Source organism: Trichoplusia ni, unplaced genomic scaffold (genome assembly GCF_003590095.1).
Source record: "Trichoplusia ni isolate ovarian cell line Hi5 unplaced genomic scaffold, tn1 tig00004092, whole genome shotgun sequence".
In the NCBI taxonomy this organism is placed as follows: Eukaryota; Metazoa; Arthropoda; class Insecta; order Lepidoptera; family Noctuidae; genus Trichoplusia; species Trichoplusia ni.
The window spans coordinates 2,364-20,912 of NW_020800511.1; the positions used below are offsets into that span (position 1 = coordinate 2,364).

At 35.6% G+C, this 18,549-nt stretch overlaps 3 protein-coding genes across 4 annotated transcripts; 1 reads left to right on the plus strand and 2 right to left on the minus strand.

Annotated features, from left to right (window-relative positions):
• Positions 1-335: 335 nt before the first annotated feature.
• LOC113508202 (protein transport protein Sec61 subunit gamma) lies at positions 336-2,469 on the plus strand. The gene is made up of 3 exons (XM_026891160.1): positions 336-446; positions 541-638; positions 2,247-2,469. Exons 2-3 carry the CDS (start codon positions 545-547, stop codon positions 2,357-2,359), a joined length of 207 nt encoding a protein of 68 aa, XP_026746961.1. The 5' UTR covers positions 336-446; positions 541-544; the 3' UTR covers positions 2,360-2,469.
• Positions 2,470-3,175: 706 nt separating this feature from the next.
• On the minus strand, positions 3,176-8,696 carry LOC113508201 (glycine N-methyltransferase-like). 2 transcript variants are annotated; one of them, XM_026891158.1, is made up of 6 exons: positions 8,624-8,696; positions 7,206-7,420; positions 5,637-5,764; positions 4,900-5,159; positions 4,037-4,143; positions 3,176-3,666 (listed from the first exon to the last, which is right to left on the minus strand). In XM_026891158.1, the coding sequence occupies exons 2-6, from the start codon at positions 7,412-7,414 to the stop codon at positions 3,498-3,500; spliced, it is 873 nt and encodes a 290-aa protein (XP_026746959.1). In that variant the 5' UTR covers positions 7,415-7,420; positions 8,624-8,696; the 3' UTR covers positions 3,176-3,497. The 2 variants fall into 2 exon arrangements, with proteins under 2 accessions (XP_026746959.1, XP_026746960.1); XM_026891159.1 differs by lacking the exon at positions 8,624-8,696 and adding an exon at positions 7,801-7,874.
• A 2,578-nt stretch (positions 8,697-11,274) lies between these two features.
• On the minus strand, positions 11,275-18,505 carry LOC113508200 (zinc finger protein 318-like). The gene is made up of 12 exons (XM_026891156.1): positions 18,063-18,505; positions 17,801-17,934; positions 16,467-16,595; positions 15,994-16,097; positions 15,648-15,766; positions 15,220-15,526; positions 15,003-15,126; positions 14,572-14,661; positions 14,187-14,302; positions 13,758-13,894; positions 13,089-13,246; positions 11,275-12,797 (listed from the first exon to the last, which is right to left on the minus strand). The coding sequence occupies exons 1-12, from the start codon at positions 18,237-18,239 to the stop codon at positions 12,332-12,334; spliced, it is 2,061 nt and encodes a 686-aa protein (XP_026746957.1). The 5' UTR covers positions 18,240-18,505; the 3' UTR covers positions 11,275-12,331.
• Positions 18,506-18,549: the final 44 nt, after the last annotated feature.

Below are 18,549 nucleotides of genomic sequence, written 5' to 3' on the forward strand. Positions count from 1 at the left end.
ATTTTTCTTTTCACTACAATATTACAGAATACTAGAGTTTAAACAACTTTTTGCATTTTTAAACATTGATCATAACATTTAAGTTTCTGTTTAAAATTTTGTGTTTTGCTTAATCCGAGACAAAATTAGCTAAATCTAAGAACTTTTCCTTTAATATAAATATTTTGTACCTTAAAGAAAATTTACCTAAGTGATAACATAAATAAAACGATTTTTAATAATTATCAAATATTAAAAAGGTGAAGACCAAAGCGTATAAATCTTACAGCAGAATATCCGAACGAAAAAAGTATGGTGACGTGCCGTGAATCTCGAGACGTGGCTGACGTTTGCGTTGTTTTGTCAGTCTGCTGTCCGTAATTTCTAATATCGGTTGCCGTCGATACTACGCTAAATTGTGATTTGCTTAGTATTACAGTATAAACCTTTATTAAACACATATCAACGTAAGTAGTGAAGATTTATTAGACATTACTTGATAATAATCCAATAGGAAAGGTTGATTTTATGTTCTCTAACTGTACTGTGTCCTATTTCTAGAATAATGGATCAAATCGCTAAGTTCGTCGAGCCTGGCAAGCAGTTCGCCAAGGACTCCATCAGACTGGTCAGAAGATGCACAAAACCAGACAGGAAAGGTGAGTTTATCATAAATAATATACCTTTATTATGTTTGTGTGTTGGCACTTTTCCATCAACTCAATAAATTCTACTTGTGTTTTAATAAATTATAATGACTTAAAACTAGCCTCACAAGCTGAACTTTCACTGTAATTACCAGTTATTTAGGCAATACTGGTTAGGAATGCTGTAACTTTGGGCATATGTTTCGGAAAATTATACATAATTTTCTAATAGGTTATCTTTTGGCAAGGAACACCTACGTTTTACGTTGTTGAATGAAAAGCTGCTTTAATATTCAATATGTGATTTGAAAGTAAACATTTAGGAACTTCATTTTATGCAGAGTGTACAAACAACTTGACACCTCATCATTATTTAAGTAAAAGGTCCGAAACTGTATGTCAAAGTATCAACATATATTGAGTCTTAAAATATATAAAGTACATACACAAATCTTCTATTCATCATGATAAAATTAAGGAGTTTTTATTGTCTTAAGTATTTATAAAAAAAACCTCATTAATTTGAAATGGGGTCTTGAACCATTTTTATCTCACGTATTAAGTACAGGAATAAAATACTTGACCATATTTAAGCTGTATGCAAATGGACTTCAAAAAGTTTAAACATTTTTCATACAATTATTATTTGATTCACAAAAAGATGATCATCGATACAGTATATTGAATGCTAGGAAATTTCATGGTGATTTAAATAGATAACTTATTTTATATAATTGTATAGAATATAATAGAACAGAACAAGTAAATAGTGCCAAATCACACTTCATTTTTTGAATGATGCTTGCAACATAGATTATGCATGACTTTTGATGCAATCAAACTGTTTTCTTAATATACTTTCAATTACTTGCAAGTCTTATGAATGATACTTTCGCTTATTAAAATCAGGTTCAGAATATGTAGGCTGTTGTTACCTATGTCTTATCTTACAATGTTTGTAGGCAAATCTCATTAAAGCCGTTAGCTGGAAACTATGATTTAAATAAACAAATGATTCCCTCTTAGAGAATCTCAATTATTTTAATTAAGCCTTGTTCTGTTTTTAATATGAATCTGCTCCTGGAGACAAGCTGGCCAAACACCGCTCACATATGTTACTCATTATATTTATAAGATATTGTACTCCATGCAAGCTAAGTTGTCCTTTTCGACTGGTTGTTGAATTGTTCAGAAGTGACAGGCATTTGCTACAGATAATTTGAGAATTTGAGTATATTTTTGTAGGAGTTAATGCATCAAAATAATTTCAGTTTTAATTAATAGTAACTATAAATGCTTAGAATACTATATGTACAGTATTCTAAATTTCGAGTGTCGAAAATCTATTCATCTGCAGCTAAACAAAATAGATTTTCTTTGCAAAAGTCTTCTGTAACATTTCTCACTTCTGTAAATTAAGTGTTTCAATCTGTGTGTTGTCTTTTAAAACAGACAAAGAGAAGAATATAGTTTTCTCTAATTTCCTAGAAAGGTATCCTGTTATCTCCCACATACTCACTCACTCATTGTCCCCTAGTCCCAAAATAGGTAAAGCCTATCTAGACAAGTCATTAGAATACTATATTAACATACCTAATAACCTTATTTGTTTATTTCCAGAGTTCCAAAAGATCGCCATCGCCACCGCCATCGGATTCTGCATCATGGGTTTCATTGGCTTCTTCGTAAAACTGATACACATTCCCATCAACAACATTATCGTCGGATCATAATTATAGCATAGTCTTAGATATAAACTACATGTAAGGGCCCCAACAACTCTAAGTTAACTGTCTAACTTCCACATCAAATGTTTTTTAAATAAATTATTTTCACTCCTCAATTTATTTTATTTTTTATTGGCAATTAGTGGTTTTGTTGCGATATGAATGAGAGCTTGTATATTGGAGTTTGTTTTATGTGTAATATATTGCAATAAATTATGTATTTATTAAATATATTAGACTTAATTGAATTGGGTTTTTTCTGCTGCACTGGTTGACCTCTGATGAGCTAATCCATTATTCTAATTAAACCTTAGTAACAATTTATTGACATTAATTTACGAAGTTAAATAAATACTCTTCAATTAAGGGTAATTTGCAAATTATATGCACTTGGAATTTCTACCTCGATTTGTTGGTTCAGTATCACAATAATGTGCAACAGCTTAACAAGACCCAGTAGTGCTACCACATATAGGCGACATTATGCCTATTATGGCAGTCAATGAAAGAAGTAGTTTAAAAAAACAAATAACAGTTTTATTCAATAACAAATTATAATTTAAAATTCTATTTTATTAGTATACATTAAACGGTGTTTTATTGCATACATTGGTTGAGTACAATTGTCAGAACAATAAATATTTAATTTATAGGTGCCTTAGCACCTATTCACACCGACAACAGTAAAAATGTAGATAATCTTCTAATTCATTATAGAGAGAGTATAATTGGTATTTTAACGAATTAATAAGTTAATAGATTACTAGTGAAACTAAAAAATGGTTGAATTCCATTACAGGAATTGCATTTCTTTTTAAATAATTTTCTATTACCTACTTGTATCTCCTATTTCTACTTTGGCAATAATTGTCAAGTAAAAAAATTGGTCCTTTATTCAAAGACAAAAGAAGACTCGTCAAGCAAAACAGGAATGGTTGACTTGACCGCATAGAACGAAACAAAATGTTACTATTTTCCTGTTCACATTAGTTACTAAACATTAGTAAAATTACTACATCTCACAAAACCATAGTCTATAGGACCTTGAGCTCACATTAAGTCCTTTAACCCTGTCTGTCAAAAATATTTTACTTCGTTTGAGACCAATGTAGGTACGTGATAGCTAAAAATAACAATTGTATTATCAGTTTCTTGCTTTTTCTAACACGTGTATGTAAAAGCCGGGTACGGGGACCTCACTCAGTGGCTTGAAGTCGGCATAAATGTGGTGTTTGGCACTGTTGTCGAACGCTTCGTCCAACATTTCCGTGAACTTAGCCAGTTTGTGGGGATAGTAGCAGAGACGGAATTCACTGAAATATTAAAGTAATTTGTCAAATTTTTATTAAAAAAATACATTTAGAATAAGGTTTATCAAAGAATGGACAAAGTATGTTTTTAGCAATATGAAGAACTAACAGATATATTTTTAAAATGATTCATATTTTGAAATGGCAACTTTGATGAAAAGTTAGATGGGGAATTACCACAAGAAAGTTTAAAAAAAATGCCACAGATGGCGCTCGAAATGTACAATCTTGATGGAGATAGCTGGTGGCGATACGATGATGAGAAAAAAATTATATCATAACCTCAAAACAAAATGTCTTGTTTTACATGCAGTATCACTTGTCAGTAGGTAATTAAGGACAGATTAAAATTACAGAAAATATTAAATCTTACCTTGTCTCCTTGTTTGCTTCATCTGTTATGCAGTAGTCCAGTGCGACCAGTTGCGGCTTGCCGCCCACTACCAACACGGAGGTCTTAATGTCTACTGGATATCTGCACTGTAATCAGTAAATAACATTTTGATATTAACCTGACAATTCAAAAGTTTTCCGAAATAAAAGAAAAAAACCAGTTATTGAACTGTCAATAGATGGCGCTACGGTACAGTACTCGTTACCACTTATTTTAATACAAACGATTTTGAGCTTTAGCCTTTTAAGAATTAAGTCACAATCACATGTTATATTGTTAAAGATAAAGAAATCATAAATTACATAAAACGAGATATCCTTGACCCCTACAAGTTCACTTAGTTTATTATAATAGGCATGTTTGTCATCATCCGAACTTGTTTATCGTCTTGAAGAGATAAAATTAAAAACTCAACAACAGTCTATTTGATAATTTTATCTCAAAATAAGGTACCATGCTATTTCTTAAGTATATTTATTAGTTGGTATTTTAGTAAGAGACAAAATAGCGTTTAAATGACTGTACAAAGTAGGTAGGTAGAGGTACCAACAAGCCTATAATTCGATCTGGTTGTAACTGGATTGTGAACTTGGATATCGATAAGAATAACACGTTTATGTTTCTAGTTATCTAAGCGTAAACATCGATTTAGTCACACATGTTGGAATGTTGAAAAGAGAAGTCATGAAAGTATTTTCACACTTATCAAAGCCGAGAGTTTCGGGGGAAATCCCTTGGGACTCGGTTTTGGGTAGTTGGTTTTTTGGACTCAAAAATTAAGTAATACTAATTTTTATCCATTAGCCTTATCTGAAACTTTAAAGATACGTTCCATAACTTACGTTGTAATAAATAGAGTGTCCGGGAGTTGCTCCGCTGTCAATCATGGCGTCGTAGTTCCTGTGGTCAATGAACAACAGACCGCCGGGTTTCAGACACTTGGCGAAGTTCCTGAGGCACATCTTCTGTACTCTCTGGTCTCCATACTCGTCCAGAAGATGGGCAAATGAGTTTCCGAGGCAGATCACGGCGTCGAACTGAGTTCCCGGCAAGAAGGACTCGATGTCACGTGATAAAGTCTCCCAGTTCGCTTCTTCAATGACTGAAAAGTGATAAAATAATAGTTTGTTAAGTTTAATGTCAAATCGATATTAAAATAAAATAAACGACCGAATAGATCACATACACAAAACAGAAATCCATTCACCTAATACATCGTTTGTCAAGAAACATGATAGGTCAGTACGAGTAACTACTACAGAAAACCATAGTTACCGTAGGTTTACATAACCTTCAGGTAGGCACTAAGCACAATATTATTATAAGACTTCCGTCGACGGGGTCAATTAAAATGATTCACGGGAAATTTGAGTAAGCAATTTATATTTTTCCTCCTTATGCATTTCATCCTATGAGAAGCCATTTATTATTTAATCCTTTATTTTATTACCCATTAAAAAGATTATCAACAATTAAAAAATACTTTATATCTATCTCTTCTACGTGTTGAGGGCTACGAACCCAATTCTTTTATTTTTGGTAATTATGCGAAATAAATATCGTTATAAGAAGTACTTACTCCATTCGTCGTATTTGGAGTCTTTTCTCTTCTCCCAGCGAGCCTTGAGGGCGTGTTTCAACATCTTGTCTGACGCGTCCACTGACACCAGCTTGAAGCCTTCGTTCACCAACATCATAGAGTCAATCCTGGAATATAGGAAACGCAACAGTTAGTTAGGTAAAAAGGCTTCGTTTTTTGAATATATGAGAGGGAATGAATGTGTGAGTCAATTCTTCTTCTTCTTTCCGTCTGCCCAAAGTTGGTAGTTGCATCTTGCACTACTCTTGCATACTTATCATCACTTCTTGCAAGGGAAAAGGAGAACTGGGTACCTATGAGTGGATTGGGAAATTCATAATCCACAAGATAACAACAAAGTAGATGAGTATAGTTTTAAACGCGTGAAAAATAACTGTACTTAAGTTTGTTGTTGGGGAATCTCTAATCTGTCTTACAGGTTAGGGTCTAGGGAAATAAACATGAGCTTGTACCTACTGTGGCAAAATTAGTGTACTATATTTATGTATAAGGGTTTATCTATTCAATATAGGCTGTTATCAAACTAAGTACTTGCTTACATGATGCGGATATTTATCTGAAACTATTGTGTGTTATTAAATGCCTCATACATTCGGATGGTCGTCTTTGGATGTAACCACGGAATTTATGCTATTCTTACTAAAACTCAAACTCTACTATACTGGTACTTGGTAAGTCCAGGATAGACCATTCTTCATAGACGTTTCATATAATATAAAAAATCATTTTTTTTATATATAACGATTCGGATAAGTTTTCTATTATTTGAAATGGGCGCACCAAAATAATTGTCATTGATTTTGTCCATTGCCATTGTTTCATAAAATTACCATGCAAATTGATGTACCTAAGTATCTAAATCTAATCGAGTAAAATCAAATTTGAATTAAAAACATCCGTCATTGATTCAGAGCTGAATAAACCAGAATTCTTAAGTTTTATCTTGAATCAGACCATCCAAAGTCAAAGGTTGGACTTGTTTATTACGTGGTGTAGGTAATTGATAATAGTAGATACATCATATTTGGTAACGATAACAAAATGACGCGATAACACTCGTTACGTGTTGACTGTAAGCAAAACAGCTGAAGAGGGTTGAACACCTATGGATGTTGGCATGCTTAAGTAAGATTATGGACAGAAGTTTGTAAATATCAGACAAACCTAAAGCTTTCGATCCTTAATTAACCCGAAAAAAAAGTCCGTCATCCGTTATTTCATTGATATTGGTTTGAGGTAGAGCGGGATAAGTCTTTGCTCCAAAGGTGAGGAAAGATGACTTAGAGGAGCGTTTGTGGTAGTCAGGAAAAAAATACGTAACTTGAAGACGTCATTATCCTTTAATTGTATTTATTCTTACTTTATCTATTAATAGTCGTCGTACTGTACGAGCTTAGACACAGAATAACATCTAATCAAACAATTTGCATTATCAAAAGTGCAGCGAGAATTATGACGTTCTTAACTTGCGTAACTTTTTTCCTTGAGAATTATCCTTGTCCAGCACCGATAGAAAAACTTATAAGAAAATGAGCTAATGTAACATACCCAGTCCCGCAGGCGGTATCCAGCACAGTCTTGCAGCCATTCTTTTTCAACAGTCCGATTAAGAAGTCCTTGTAGTTCTGGGTTCTCTGGTTGCTGTCTCCGATGAACTTGTTCCAGGTCCTGGCCGCCTTGCCGTCCGCGTACTGGTCCTTCACTCCCTCGGAGGGAATACCCTCGGATCTCGCGTGGAACACTTGGTCGGCTGACATGGTTTACTGAGGAACGAAGAGTTAAGTAAGGTAGAGCGTAAAGGAATGGTTTAGTCACAGGCATACGACCCTCTCCTAGAGCAAGTCTATCGCAGCTGTGCAAGGATGGCACCGCATAGCGCCGTTTTGCTTCTAAAGCCTGTCTATTAACTGCTTTATTTGAACCCTAAATGACGGGTTTGGCGAGAATGTTTGAGAAACCCTTTTTTATTTGATGTTCGTGAATATTTAAAAAAAATACAAACAGAAATATGATGACCATGCGATCCAAGAAATTCATTAAAAAAATATCGTCTAAATTGCTGATTATAAACTACTTATAACTGACAAAATACTTTAACTGAAGTCGTCTCTTAGTTAAAATCCAATGACTGTAAATTTCTTACCCCAACACCTACACAACTCCCTAACTCAATATGAACCAATACTGTGATAGGAAGATGTTTCTATCGACATGTTATATTCGATTTCATTCACAGCTGAGAGTGACGCGAGATGATGCAAGCGTGTTTTGTTTTTCTCCTGTTATCACCGCGATAACGGATCTTTTACGGTAAACACGAAGAACATAGGTTGATGTCACTTGATAAACTGTGGCATAATATAATGTTTTGGTTGTTTCACTGTTTTGTTATATCACTGGGATCGTGTTTAACAGTACCTACCTACTTGGAGTAAATAAAGGTGGTCAGTATTCTAAAACGAGTGTCCTTCGGTGTAAATAAAACTAAGTTTTTGAATCTACGATAACATCGTCCACTAAATAAATTTTCATTAATTATAGACGGATTTAACATATTAAACAGCTTAGCAAATTGCATAAATTAATATGTTTACAATCCAATAGACACACATTTATCAATACTTCCGTCTATCAGACACAGACTTAAGATCAATGTATACCTATTAATTACATTAACGTAAAGGTGTATTCACACATGGTACACGCAACATAAACAATCTGTTACATCACTATTAATGGTTTTAGCTAAGTTATGCCTAGCTACAGGCAGTATTTTAGCATTTTGTCGCATAGACACAGACTAAATTAAAATACTAACATATTATAAGTGACGCAAGTATTCAAAAATATACAGAAGATTTTTTTTAATCTTTACCTCTCCTTTAGGAACCTAGTATTCAGCGCTAGAGCAAGAACACACGTGTCTATATCACGTAATATTAATATTATAGCGTCTAATAACTTACGAGTTTGAAATGACCGCTCGCGTTGGCCTCGCGAATCAGACTGAATGCTGTCGGCAGACGACGCGAATTATAACTGTTATAAGTCAAGACTAGAACGATTTTTTTAGAGTATGTGGAGTCTGAATCTTTGTATAATGCCATGTCATAGTATGTTACACTTATAGTTGTCGGTCAGCGCGTAGTTAGCTCGAACGGCACTGCAGAAAAGATTGCCATTTTATCGAATAGTGTAGTCCTTGCGGGTTTGGTTCCTGCGTGATTTAAGTTAATATTTATTTAACGATTTATGTGCCCAGTAAATAAAGAGAGAAACAAGATATGAAAATATATGTACAAAGGTACTGTTGATGTATTATTATTTTGTATTGCTTATTTATTTAATTTGCAAATGTTCGTTATTGGTATAAGTGACAGTTGCGTTAGTTTTTTTAAATTGTTTCGAGACCTAGTCAAATACCTAGAGTTAAAAAGACTTAGTGTCTAGTAGCGATTTTTATGCGAATGGATTTTTAACCAACTTTTCGTTTATCGAAGATTTGTTGCTACCTTTTAATTTTGATTCGAGATACGTTTGTTAAAAATCTTACATCACGAAGTATTAATTAGTTTGTAACTTAGAACCTAATGAAGAAGTTAATTTTGTACAATACTTGGTGTTACTCGACATTGAATTTTAAATCTTTTGCCATGAACACAAGGCGCATTCTGCCATGTTATGATTGTTTTCGGGAGATATTGTCGAGTCATATTGTGTGTGTCACGGAAAACTGTTTTCCTCAGTTTATGCAATTCATTGTACCATAGCTTAGGAAGTCGAGTTAGATGATGATGAATAATCAATATTTTTTTATATTTTCCTTAAAAAATACTTAAAGAGTAGGCATCTAGGTAATCAAAAATATTTGCTTGCATCGTGGGGGTTTCACATATACCTACCTATTCAAGTGAATTCATTAATACTACGATTGATACAAAAATATACCCAGACTCGGATCAGAACAAGCGTTAGTGGGTAACACAAATGCTTATCCTACGCAGGGATCGAACCCGCGACACGTCACGGACGAGAGGATTTTTCTTGATGAACTAAAACTACTGACTATCCAAGGAAACTCTACCTTTATTCAGCCGCACATAATCTTAAGACTAATAATAGCAAATTCTCTTGATCTGTTCGTCGAAGAATTAAGTAGATCTATCTCCAGTTTATAATATCCATATTTAATGTTAATGACACTTAAATAACAGTTATGCTTATTACTTATACTGCGAACCGACTTGATGCTAGCCTTACAGCATAACCTCTATAGAAAATTGCAATCAATTACTCTTATGAGAAAAGGCTTTGACAGTTATACAAACCTAGATAAATACTTAACACGTCTTCCTCTGCATAACAAGGGTTGTTTGCATGATAGGTACGTAAAAACTGTAAACAATTACCCACATTTTCGTATCTGTCTAAATAATAATTGTACCTAAATAATAGGTAATAGGAGTAACTTCAAAACATAATACAACCAAAGCTAATCTCCACGGCAAATGGAATCCTATTATGTCACGATATTAGTCGGGGATTCCCTGAGTTGGAACAAAATTTGAACCGATATAGCACTGAGAATTTAATTTTTCTTTGCTTAAATAATAATTGTTACTTGTCAGGATAGTCAAACATTAATAGGTCAGGTATGGTTCACATTATAAATAATTATTAGATTTAATGGCCATACTCAAATAAATATCAGAAGATGATAGCTTTGAAGGGACATGGAAGTGTAGTTTAGTTCTATTTTAATGAATTTTAATCTGTATTATTAATCATCTGTGCAGAGGCATGTTATCAAAATTAACCAAAATAGATTGGTTGATTCGAATCGATAAAATCAAATCAATAATTAGTTATTTGATAAACATAACACATCCACTGTCTAGTCTTTCTTTTTTATTTTAAGCTAGATTTATGTCAGAGAATATAAAAAAAAATACAAACCATTAAGGGCATTGCATTGCGATAACAGTCATAATATATCTCATTGTCTAACTCAGTTCTAATACAGCAAAGTCATTGTTATGACGTAACACGAGATGATATTGCCGAGATGTGTTATCGACAAATATTAGGTCACGTTTACGATTAGACGTGTTTTCGTTACACCGGGGATGCGTGAACCCCGCCTTATCATTATTATAACAAACGTTTGGTACAACTTAGAGCATTTTTATGATCAAAATCCGTGACCGTTATTTCAAGTGCAATTTAAATGACAAAGTTTTTTCGAAATACATGTAGGACATGGCTAAAATAAGTTTGAGTGCCGATACAAAAAGGGAGCATACCATGGGTACCCAGTCATAAACTTCAGCTCTGTCGTATTTTACATTTTGACAAAAAAATCATACAACCGCCTTCAAATCAATACTATTAGGCCAAAGCTGATGACATTATTTTACCACAAAATGGTAGTTTCTGTTATGTTAAATGAAAAAAGAAAAAATAGACGAATTGAGGACCTTCCCCTATTTGAAGTCGGTTGAACATAGAAAATACGACTATTGGTAGAGTTCTTTTACACTTGGAATTTGGGAAAGGAGGGACATCAGAATTTGTCACGGGCCTCAAATAATTTTACTATCAGAATAAAATACAAAAATATAACCATGATGTTTATTATCATGAAAAAATACAGTCTCCACTTAATAATAATGATTTGTTTGTGGATACAACCACTCTAAGTCAAACTGTTAACAACGTTTTTGTCAAGAAATTACTACTATATAACGCATACAATGTATAGTGCCTATTCATTTTACCTTGTATTATATATATATATGTATATATATATATGTCCTGTCCTATATGTCACTTGGTTTAAATTTTACTACTTTTTAACACAATATTACCATAATGCAGAATTGTCCTACAAAAGTAGCACAAAATGTGTTGTGAGAACAAAACATAATTTAATATGTTTCTACTGTAGCCAGCCACGTTATTTTCAGAATACAAACTGTAATAGATGGCCGCACTTAAACAGCACAGCCAATAAGAAATTGTATAAATCATAAATAACAACGCAGGAACATCTATTGTAGATGGCGCCATTGTTGTACCAAATTAACGTCTTTGTAGTTCACAGAAAATTAAATTACAAGTTATATTGTAAAGTCGTTCATTATTCTAGCAAGAATATTGGCACATGGTTAGACCTATGTAACAAATAACTACTAAACTTGACATTCTTATGTTAATTCTAACAAAATTTATTTATCAGTAGTCAACCAGCTCTGTAAAGCTTTCTTTGTCGACACTAAAACCTTAATTTAATTATTGCTTAAGGAATACCTACATAGATAGACGATAACCAATGTCAGAAAAGCTGAAGTGTAAGTGTTTAGACAGAAATTGATTAATTTAGTTAGTCATGAATGAAAAATACAATAAGTTCTAATTGAATAACTACAATACCGTGTGAGATAAAAGCGGCTGCTTTTGATATTAGTGTCCGCGTAAGCACTTGTCACTTCCCGAGGTGAGCTGCAGGAAGGAGGCAAAAACAATGACCAACATCGTGAGCGTTTTGTCAATAGTCAACCCTCCCCCTGTCTTACCTCTCAAATACCTTATAAGGTGAATAGTATTTGCGTGCACACTAAAACCAAATTATTTAGAAATGCTGTATGTCAACTGTCTTTAATTTTTCTTGCCAGTTAAATACCGGCACCAACATCGGATGCGTCTATCCCTAACATAGCTAGGTCATCCATTTCTTCCTTCTTCCGAGCTAACTGGCTGCTATCCTCAGTCGGCTTTGGTGGTTCAGGTTTCGGCCTCACTTCAGGCTTGGGTCTGTTGTTGTTGTTTTTAGGGCGCGGCCTTGGTTTTGGGCTTGGTACTAGGGGCACATGAGTGTCGTATAGCTGAGAGCGCGGTTGGAAGAGAGGTGCGTTGAGGTCGAACCCAAACATCTGCGTCATTTGTGTCTGCATGAGAGGAAGTGGTGGGAATGGGTTCATGAGGCCCGGTATGCCCGGGAAGCCTGGCGGGAGAGGGAACAGCCCGTCTTGTTGCGTCATGTCAGGGTTCTTGACCTCCGTGGGGAATATGATGTCCAGGGCGTCCTGGAAGTCCTTAGGCAGGTTCGGCTGCTGTGGCGGCGGTTGAGGTGTTGGTGGTCTAGAAAGTAAATATTATTCAGTATTTAAGGCCAATAATGTATAACATGTTTATAGTTTTCAATTTGAATCCATATTCCTGTCTGTCAGTCTTGTCGGTATTTTATATTGATAAATTTCTGATTCAGTCGAAGTATTTGTTTTTAAGTTTATATGAAGTGAACCTAAATTGTGTTGTCGACACCGTCAACTGGAATATAAGCACAATAAGCAGTAGTATTAGTGCTATGAAGAAGCATGTGGATCTAGTTCAGTAGTGTGCGTGTGTAGTCGCTATGCAGCGTGTACGTACGGCGGCTGCGGCTGCAGGGGCAGGGCGGGCGCCGCGTACTGCAGCGGCGCGGCCAGCGGCGGCGCGCCCAGCAGCGAGCCCGGCGCCGGCAGCTCGGCCTCCACCTGCGCCTGCCGCTCCAGCTGCGCGCGGGCTATCTTCTCCTTGAACTCCGCCACCTAAGAAGATCCCACGGACGGTATAAGTACGGCATAAATATCGTATCATAATACGGTGTAAATCAACGCAACGCGACTAACTGCGAAATAATTAAGGGCTGCAGCGGCCAGCTGTACGTAAAGAACTATCGCGCAGAGACCATTTACCGAGGCCACGAAACTCAACAAACCATCAATGTGATTAAACGAATAAGCTATTAGGTTGAGACAAATGCAACGTTGCAGGCAGGCACTTTATCGAAGTGTATGAAGGATTGCAACGCATTGCCATATACCGACACAAAAATGCAGATGACGAGGAGTGGGTGTTCGTGAGGATTCCCCCGCCTAAAAAAAAAAAAGTTACTTTGTCGGCGGGCGGCGCAGGCAACACGTCACGCGGCCATGTTTCTGTTGAGCACGAGCCGGGCCTTGCCGGGTTCGGCTACTAACGGCTAAGTTACTATTTCAAAACATCAACACAATCTAACACGATCACATTTTTACAATAGTAAATTGATGATTATCTTACCTTTTTCTGTATCTCAGCATCCATTTCCTCCCTCCTCTTCTTAGTAACTTCTTCTTCCTCTTTCTTTTTCTGTTCTTCTTTCTTCTGTTCCTCAGTTTTGGGGTTCTTTCCCAAATGCTTGTAAACAGGCATTTTTCCTATAGCAAATTCATTATACAATATTGTTTCTCCACAAAAAAAGTATGTTAAATTTATCATTTATGGTAAAAACTACAAAGTATATCGTTTAGTCAATGAAGACGAAAGTTCATAGAACAGAAAGTTGTTGGGTGGTTTTGAATGACTTGTTGTTGGGATGCAGAGAGGACTCTTATTAGGCAACAAAGTGCTAATTTGCAAGACGTGCACATTTTCATTATTCGATTGACAATGTTTATATAGCCGATACACATAGTCAAACGAATAATATAAATGCTTGTTTGTAGTTACCGATGAAGGGCATCTTCCGTATCTCTGGCTTCTTGGCGTCGAGCCTGGGCGTGGTCTCGCGGTCGCGGCGGCGCGACGAGCGCGACGGAGAGCGCGGGGAGCGACGCTCCGGCTCTCTGCGAGTACGGGCAAATAGACCTCAAATTTTACATGTGTAATTAAAAATAATTAATACACATAACATGTTTGTTTAATTTTTGTTCTGGTGCACATTTAGGAAGTAAAATTGAAGCAAATCACACGCTTTCTGGGTTAGTAAATAAGGCTGAAAACATTTAAAATCAAGTAAACTTTTGGATAAAATTCTTAAAAATACTTATTCCCGTCGATAATTCCTATGTCACTTTTCTGTTTAGCCAGAAATAGGAACTGTATTCGGCCTTACCTCGCTTTCCTCTGTTGGTCCGACGAAGAGCGTTCCCTTTCACGCTCCGGCGATCTGCGTTTTTCTTCTTCTACTTTCTCTTTCTTGATCCTAGGAAACAGATATTAATTAAAACCTTGTCTCAGGTAAAAATGAGATTGGGAGGATCAAATGAGGTACAGAGACAATAAATGCAGGATGAAGGACGCTACACCCGGTGTAGCGTCGTTCACCAGCAGGACAGTCCTACAGCCAGCAGATGAACAGCGCCGTCGAGTCTTGCTTTTATGGCGAGATGAATTAAACTGACGCAACATAAGGATGGATGAAGGACAGTACAAGCTAGAGAAATAAACGAAACGGAGCGAAATAGTGTTTCAATGAAATATATTATTATGCATACCTTAGATACTACAAAAAAGTTTAAAAGAGATATAATATAAACGAATTACCTGCTTTTAAGTGTATCCAGCAGTTTCCTGTCATTATCATTAAGCCTGTCCATCTGTATGTTGGACATCCACTCAGTTAGCGACTTGTCACCACGAACTTCGACTTTGCCTCTTTGTTTCTTAACTGTCAACAAATCATTCATCAAATACAAGATTGAGTACTAAGAACTTTTCTGTAATAGACTAGAGTTTTGTTTATATTTTTAAAAATTCTTACGTTTAATAATCTTCTTCTTTTTCTTAATAGGCTCACTATCCGAGCTGCTGGAGTCGCTGGACGAGCTGCTGCTGCTTTGCCGCTTAGCTTTCTTTTTTTTATCCTTTTTCTTCTTTTTGTCCTCCGCAGAGGGAGGGGGGGAATCCTTCCTCTTAGTGTGGAAGCCATCTTTGTTGAAAGTGATAGTATGAGCTGTGTATTGAGGTTTGTCGTCGGACTTGCCCTTGTTGGCTCGAGTTTTCTCAAATGCCTTTTGACGGTCCGACATCCAATCTGTTTCCCAGTGTGGGTTTTGTTCTACAAAGTTCTAGAAAAATAAAAACAAAAATTGATTTCGAATCTCAATACAGGCCACTTATAATTAGATAACATTGTCAAACCATAAATACGTGAAAACTAATCCCTTTACGAATAAGGTGGAAACTTACGGTGTAGTTCTTGGAATGTACGACTGACTTCAAATGCGCGGATGCACAGTGCAGGTCTCCAATAAACTGATCACAGAGCTTGCAGTACCACGCTGTCGACGGCACAAAGAACTGGAGACCTATTCAAATATAAAACAAAAAATTGCTAATAGCTTATGTTTTTGATCCATGCATGTTGATAGTCTATCATTATTTTTATTTACATATCTGATCTGATAAAATTGCTATGAAATGAGTACTTATATGACCTAAAAAGATAGCTGGAGTGGATGCGGAAGGTGGAGGATATCGACCAACAGTGGACATTGAAAGACTTGATTGAAGTTCTTATATTAATTCAACATACCTTTAATAGGTGTCCGCTTCGTGGGAGCAGACGAGAAACTGGGGAACCCCTCATTGACACCCGACACAGTGTGCCATGGAGCCTCTAGGTGGGCTGCTGCCATCCTACAAAGAAAGTCACATTAATCATTCTAATATTTAAACTGTCTAACTACCATACATTTTTCTAAGTGAGTAACCTTTTGGCGGTTCATAAATATATGAATACAGTTTTAACCAGCAAATAACCTTTGTCAACTTCAACATAATATGTATATTTGGATAGGATATTTGGCACAGTTGCGCCTATGATTTACCTCCGACGGCTAACTGGCCGTGGTAGGTAAATCATCCCTTGAGTATAAATAAACATGGAATTAACTTGAAGACAACCTAGAATGTGGTTATCTATGGGTATATGGCATAAGGAAATTCGTTCGCAAACGTGCTACTGAAGGTCGTATTGCTATGGAACAGTAATTGAATTATACAAACTTGTGATGCGCCGGCGAATGCAAATGGTTCAGATAATCCTTAGCAGTCGGCGGGAACTCGTTGCAGACGCGACACCAGTGCATCTCAGGGTCGTAGTACACATAGTTGAACTTCTTGTTGGCGGGCGACCTGACAGATAACAATACTCATAACTAGCTGATATTTACAACAAGTACAAGAAAATATACGGTCGCATTGGTCTTACAGTTTAAGTTGTATAATTACTTCAATTATAAAGACGAAGAATGTCGAGACCGCCGATCCAATGGAAAGAATATCGTTTGTCGGTCACCGGTGACCTAAACCGCGTTCTTTCTTTTAAAAACGGCGGACACGTTTTAGGTTTATGTTAAAAAATAAACAGCTTCAGCATCATTCACAAAATAAGTAAATATACTTATAAGTGCAGGTTACGTGTACGCGTACGTTGTTTCCCCCATCGTCCCAATCCCAAATCTTTGGTGTCACAGTTAACATAATTCAATTTCAAATCAATTAAAGTTTCAACAGTTTTACGCGATTACATTTTACTTTTTAGCCGAAATAAAAAGTACATTACAAAATAATAACATTACATTGTTTTAGTCAACATCGGAAATAAGGCAAATGCCCACACAAAGTAAAAAGTTAGGTACATAATCAAGTGAACAATATTATTTTTTACATTACATTGCTTAGAAGGGGTACTTACTATTATACTATTGCAGACAAATAAAAACAATTGAATCAATAAGAATATTTAATGTAACAAGTACATTATTAACGAAAATTGTATCAAAACAAAATTATAGCTATTTTGCAAATTAAAATTATTATAAATTCAAGAGCAACATTACATTATAAGCTTATTCAATTGGTGCATATATTTTATTAAACTTAAGAAATAAACCATACTTACAAATGCCATCAAATTATTCAATAATAAATACAATAAGCAATTCTTAATTGTTTCAGAGTAACAGAAGGATCCAAATAAAATGCAGAAGAGGTTTTTAATTCCGGTGTTGTGCAGAATCCTTCGTTGTCGCAGCAAACATGTTCCCTTGAAGACAGATCACTAATGAAAAGCGAATAGCTCTCAAAGGCACGCCGAAAGCTGTGCAATCCTGCTTTTGGGAGGAATATTATATAAACTAAAAATTAATTCTATATACATAATCTTAATAAATCCATTGGCTTGGAAGTTCATTTCTTTAACAAAGACGATGCAACTTTTAGCTAAGCGATATCATATTTCTGAGATTTTTAGAACATTTGTTTGGAAATGAACTACCACATAATAAATGTGGGTATTAAGTTAAACAAGTGTAAGTATGTAAGAGTGTAGCACACACCTAGACTTCCGCTTGGCGGTGCGCTCGGAGGACTCGGTCTCGGAGTCGTGCAAGTCGTGCGCCTCCTCGCCGATGATCCCGTTCAGCATGTCCACTACATTGTAGATCGTCTTCAACTTGTTCTGAATCTCCAACTATAAATAACGCGTTGATGCCGGACATTACCAATTCAATACAAGCCTTATGCTAGCAAAAGTATACACAAATATGAGCTGTAACTCTTAAACCATAGAATACATTTTTGTGAATTGCAAAATCAAACCTGCAACTTGGTGTTTTCCTTCAAAAACCTCTTGGTGTCCGGGCTTGGTGAACGTTTCGCGTCACCGCGGAGTTCGTTCCGCTGATCTTTTAATGTGTCCAGTTCTTTCTTGAGAATATTTGCTTTCTTAATGTAGTCTTCTCTCTGTTTGGACAGAGCTGCTTTCTGGTGACGCATTTCCGATTCAATCGCAGCTGTGAAAACATTTTGTTACTTAATTAACTATATTAAATGTAAATTAAGTGTAGTGCCATATTTTGAACGGTTACTTTTTAAATTAAAACGTAAAATATTTTGTATTCATTCAAGACTGTCCTTCAATATGACAATACACTTAATAAAAGCAAAATAAATGTAAACAAGATTTTTTTCTTAGCTGTTACGGACCCTTCTGCTAACTAACATCTAGATGCAGTTCCAAGCATAAATACCTCTATAGTGGAACATGAATAACTAATTAACAATCATGCGGGGTTTGCAAGAACTA

Excerpts from the sequence above, each read along its gene's own strand:
- LOC113508201 (XM_026891158.1), bottom strand. The coding sequence starts at position 7,414 with ATGTCAGCCGACCAAGTGTTCCACGCGAGATCCGAGGGTATTCCCTCC. Across the intron at positions 5,160-5,636 it reads CTCCAAATACGACGAATGGA|TCATTGAAGAAGCGAACTGG; the intron begins GTAAGTACTTCT and ends ATCACTTTTCAG. Across the intron at positions 4,144-4,899 it reads GACACTCTATTTATTACAAC|TGCAGATATCCAGTAGACAT; the intron begins GTAAGTTATGGA and ends TACTGATTACAG.
- LOC113508202 (XM_026891160.1), top strand. The coding sequence starts at position 545 with ATGGATCAAATCGCTAAGTTCGTCGAGCCTGGCAAGCAGTTCGCCAAG. Across the intron at positions 639-2,246 it reads CACAAAACCAGACAGGAAAG|AGTTCCAAAAGATCGCCATC; the intron begins GTGAGTTTATCA and ends GTTTATTTCCAG.
- LOC113508200 (XM_026891156.1), bottom strand. The coding sequence starts at position 18,239 with ATGCGTCACCAGAAAGCAGCTCTGTCCAAACAGAGAGAAGACTACATT. Across the intron at positions 14,662-15,002 it reads CTGGATACACTTAAAAGCAG|GATCAAGAAAGAGAAAGTAG; the intron begins GTAATTCGTTTA and ends TCTGTTTCCTAG. Across the intron at positions 13,247-13,757 it reads ATGCTGAGATACAGAAAAAG|GTGGCGGAGTTCAAGGAGAA; the intron begins GTAAGATAATCA and ends GGATCTTCTTAG.